This window comes from Microtus ochrogaster, chromosome 5, assembly GCF_000317375.1.
Source record: "Microtus ochrogaster isolate Prairie Vole_2 chromosome 5, MicOch1.0, whole genome shotgun sequence".
In the NCBI taxonomy this organism is placed as follows: domain Eukaryota; kingdom Metazoa; phylum Chordata; class Mammalia; order Rodentia; family Cricetidae; genus Microtus; species Microtus ochrogaster.
In genome coordinates this window covers 81,095,142-81,099,845 of record NC_022012.1, presented here as the reverse complement: position 1 = coordinate 81,099,845, position 4,704 = coordinate 81,095,142, and the positions used below count along the sequence as shown (strand labels likewise).

The 4,704-nt window shown below is 51.2% G+C and overlaps 1 protein-coding gene across 3 annotated transcripts in view; it reads left to right on the top strand.

The window, feature by feature from the left end:
- The window catches only part of Bsn (bassoon presynaptic cytomatrix protein), an 88,254-nt gene continuing 83,550 nt past the window's right edge, over nt 1–4,704 (top strand). For all 3 annotated transcript variants that reach the window (XM_005347890.2, XM_013346521.2, XM_005347889.2), the window contains exon 1: nt 1–364. In XM_005347890.2, coding sequence (XP_005347947.1) covers nt 150–364 — 215 coding nt within the window. In that variant the 5' untranslated portion in view covers nt 1–149. The remainder of the gene's footprint in view (nt 365–4,704) is intronic.

The following is a 4,704-nucleotide window of genomic DNA, read 5'->3' as shown; positions in this document are numbered from 1 at the left end:
GTGCCACGCGCATGCGCAGCATCAGGCGGCGGTGCGAGCCGAGCTGGGAGATGGCGGCAGCAGCGGTGGAGCGGAGAGTGTGAGCGCCGCCCGGGAGCTTCTGGCCCGGGCGCAGTGCGACCCCGACCCCGCCCGCCTGCTTGCCCACCATGGGCAATGAGGCCAGCCTGGAGGGCGGCGCGGGTGAAGGGCCGCTGCCGCCCGGAGGCTCTGGTCCGGGTCCGGGCCCCGGAGCAGGGCAGCCGCCTTCAGCACTAGCAGGCGGCGGACAGCTCCCCGCAGCTGGAGTCGCGCGAGCGGCTGGACCCCTGGCCCCTGGTCTCGGTCAGGTCCCCGGCCCCGGCCCCGGCCCTGGCCCGGGCAGGTAAGAGAGAGGGTCTGGGTACCTGGTGGGCAGGGAACTGTGGTCCGAGTCTGGGGCCGGGGCCTGGAATCCCACGATCTAGTGGACAGCCAGTTCGGGTCGGCCTGCTAGATTGACGTGAGCAGGGTGGTCGCGGGAGGGGGGGGGCAACCCTAGATTTCCAGCTGCCCCGCCTTGACAGGACAGGATGGTGAGTACAGGGTTAGTCAGGGCCTGCAGACTGTGACTTCGTCACAGTCCCCCAATTTTCTTCCCCCTAGCGCAGGGGCCCAACAGCTCAGGAGGGGCTTATGTAACCTTAGCCTGGTCCCTCTGCATAGGGGAGCAATGGGATGGAAGACATTCTCCCTGTCTGCCAGTGTCTGCATATGTCCATTGTGTTAGGTCGAGGAAAGAGCACAATGGGAGTGGCTGTCAGGGAAGATAAGTGTCACTGCTAGGAATAGGAAGAGATGGGAATTGTTGAACCATGAACTTGGTTCTTTGCTTTCCTTAAACATTTCGTGGCTGTCACTGTCGTTGGGGGAAGGAAACTTGTCCACTGGATACTATCAGGCTCAATAATACCCACTGTCAGTGCTTTCATCAAGGGTTCGCGAACGCTTTCAGGTGAAGCAAAAATGCATTGAGTTGCCTAGCACCAGATACGAACCCGTGGCTTAAGGATTTAGATCAACACTGCCAAGCAGCGGGAAAGCTGGAACCCACAGAGTGGTTTAAATGGAATAGATCTGGTCAGATATTTCAAGACCAGCTTGTTTTAGATGTTTGCCAACCCAGATTCTGCAAAAAACAAGTTGCATTGGCTGCAGAGGCTGTGAGTGCTAACCTGTGACAAGAGATGACAGGGTGAAATGGAAGGCATCATTTTCACACCAGTTGGGCCTGGGGAGTAGCACACTCCTTAGGGGCGGTGCTTCCGTCTCCATATGAAGATGCCAATATATGTTGCTTTGCCTTCCCCAGAACACAAAATCTCCAAGTAGAGTTTTTTGCTTTTTCAGATGCCCAGTCATGTCCCTCCTGTTTTTTTTTTTTTTCCTCAGAAGTCATTCCTTAGACGACTCACAGCGATGAAGCTGTTAGCAGCCTGAAACCTGCCTCAAACAAGTCAGCCTGTGAACACACCTTTTAGAGGCGGAATTTGCCCATTTTACATTTGCTATTACACTAATGCAGCTGAGTAGCACACGGCTCTTAGCGCTGCAAACACTGTCCATCTTGCTGCATGTTGTGCTGCTGTTTGGGCTTTAGCCTGAGACAGAAGCTCACCACGCTTCAGTCCTCTGCCTTCAAGGAAAGATACAGAGAGTGGAAAAACCCCTTGTTGCTGAGAGCTCTAAGTGGGGAATTTACCGTCTTTCTTCCCTTAGCCAAACTGGCTGTTCCACGCTAGTTGTTTATCAGAGGTTGCAGAGACAAGCACATGGAATTCTGGAAGGACCTGGCAGCTTAGAGGGACAGGAAGGAGGCTGCTGTGTCCTGCCCATACTCCTCAGTGGTCCGTTTCTGTTCTACCTATAACTCCTGCTACCGGGTAGACCCGTCCACTGCCACATGTGCAGAAACCATGGGCTCGCTGGATTTGGCAATTACAACACATCTTGCCAACTGGGCACATGGCTCACACACAGGTCCTTCAGCTTTCAGGCTTGTGAGGTGAGCCGGTGGCTTGTCACCAACGCTCAAGACTGAGGACCCTTAGGGGCAGCTCTTCCTGGTGCTGCTCAGTTTAGCACAGCATCTCAGCTAAACAGGCAACTGCATTGTCTGTCTCTCCTTCAGGCTCAGAATGGCTTCTGCTTCTCACCAGTGCATCTCAGGTACTCGATACCGAATTTAGCATGTTCCGTCTGAGATGCTGATGAGAACAGATTGGCCCATCAGAGGAGACAAAACCCGTGCATGCACCTCTAGGCACCCAGCGAAGAGCATTACATGTGTATTTGTAGCGGTCAGAAACCTTATAGTATTGGGAAGGGGTCAAAAGAAGGTGCGGTTAAATTTCTAACCCCATAGGGGAACTGAGGCTCCTAGGGAGTGGAATCCTGGATCTTTCCTTTTTCCATGTCACCTCTTGTCAGCTCAAGCTGAATTCGTCTTCTCATCCTCATGCTGAGCTGACTTGGACTCTGTGAGGGGGTGGCTTCAGCATTCAAGGCTGAAGAGCATCAGCGCCGCCACACCCATAGCGCTGTCTCAGCCTGGGGGGTGATGGGGCTTCAAGCACCGCATGCTCCATAAGGAATGGTTTTCTGTTCCTGGTCTCGGGTTCATTACATATGGTTATTTCAGCTCTGCTTTTCCCAAAGCATAACAGGTTAGGAGAAAGCTGATCTCTGTCTCAGACACTGCTTTCCTAACTGCGTGGCCTGGTAGGGGCTATCTATTAGAGGAAAGGGCACCATTCATTCATTCATTCATTCACTCGCTCACTCATTTATAGAGATGTATCAGTGTACAGAAAGAGCACAGGATGATGGGATTTTACCTGTACACATATCCCTGACATATCACCAGATTAAGACCAGCCCTCGGAGGTACCTAACAAAGTACCTTTGGGAAAAAAATGCTCAAAGGAGCTGGGAGGTAGCACAGTGGCAGAGGGCTTACCCAGCACCTATGAGGCCTTGGATTCAAGCCCCGGTGATGAAAAATCCTGTTTATTGGGTACTAGAGCAATGGCTCAACAGCTAAAGAGCACTGACTGCCCTTCTATAGCGTTCCAATTTTAGTATATGTGCTGCCAAAGCAAACACTGACTGCTCTTCTGTTGACCTGAGTTCCATCCCTAGCACTCACATGTTGGCTCACAACCATCCATAACTCCAGTTCCAGGGGATCTGACACTCTCTCCTGGCCTCCACAGATACCAGACACACATGGTGTACAGACATACATGCAAGCAAAACACCCATACACATAAAAATGAAACTTATGAAGATTACACAAAGCAGGGATGGAGACATGGTGCAGTGGTTAAGAGTTTGCTATCATGAGGACCGGAGTATGGATCCTAGCACATGCACAAGATGGGCATCTCACACAAACCCACAGCCCCAGTGCTGAGGGGTGCAGGCAGAGACAGCAGGAATCTCACACAAACCACAGCCCCGGTGCTGAGGGGTGCGGACAGAGACAGGAGGAATCTGTAAGACTTGCCGGCGTCCCTCTTTGGGGTCTTCCTATGTGGACATAGGTGTGTACACCCCTCCCCAACTGTGCACATAGACTCAGACACACATTCACACACAGTAGATAAATAGATCTAAGAGATTATTTTAAAATTGCACCAAGGGCCCACATAGACCAGTGGCAGCCTGGCTTCTCGGCTGTTAAGGACTTGTGAATGTTTTCTCATTTACTGATCTCCCATAGGTTAGGGAAGGGATCTTAGCCATCAACAGCAACATGAAAGGCATGGGGAAAAAAATATGGTACTTCCCTACCCTCTAGCACTTAGTCTGGTTAGTCAGGTATCTCTTGAAGAACCGAACCGTGGATGATCTCTCAGAGAAAAGGGACAGTCTCGTGTCTAGAGGTGCCACACCGGCAGTGTGTATAGAGGGGTTGTCAAGTAGGAACACGAAGGGCAGAGAGAGAGCGAGAAAGGGAAAGAGGAATGTGGTCTGCATTGGTAGAGACAGCAGAGAAAGAGACCGAATGCAAGACTAGGAGAGAGACGGGGTAAATTCAGGTGAGACATCTCTCTCTAAATGCCCGACAAAATCCATAATTCCCTTTTAGCTCATATGCCTTGGAGAATCTTGAGCCAAAGACAGCTGGGCACAGAGAACCTGGTTGTTGGCTGGATGGGCGTGAGTGCTCAAAATGGATTCGTTAGGCATGGTGTCTGACTGTCCAGGTGTACTGTGTTAGCTAATAGTCATGAACTAGTCCAATCTACAGTGAACTAGTGTATACAGATAGAGAAGGCACAATCGCCAGGTTTGGAAACAATGGTCATTTGTCATTTAGAGGCCTACCTGGCCCCAGCAGCTGAGTTTTTGGGAGTGGGGGTATGTATTAAAGTAACCTTCCTTTAGAATAGTGATATTGCCAGTTTTACTCAAGGGGCAATCATTTTGACGTTTCTTGCCAGGGAAAAAGGGGCAACGTTGATAATATTGTTCCCAGCACTGGTGGGACAGGTAAGACAGTGTAGGGTTTTCTGTCTTGTTTGGATTTTGGAGACAGAGTCTTACTCTCTTGCCTGAGCTGGCCTGGAATTCACTACATGACCCAGGGTGGCCTTGGTTTAGGATGCTCTGCTCACTTCAGCTTTCCATGAGTAGAGACTCCAGATGTGAGTGGCCACGTCTGGCTGTAGGTTTAAAAAT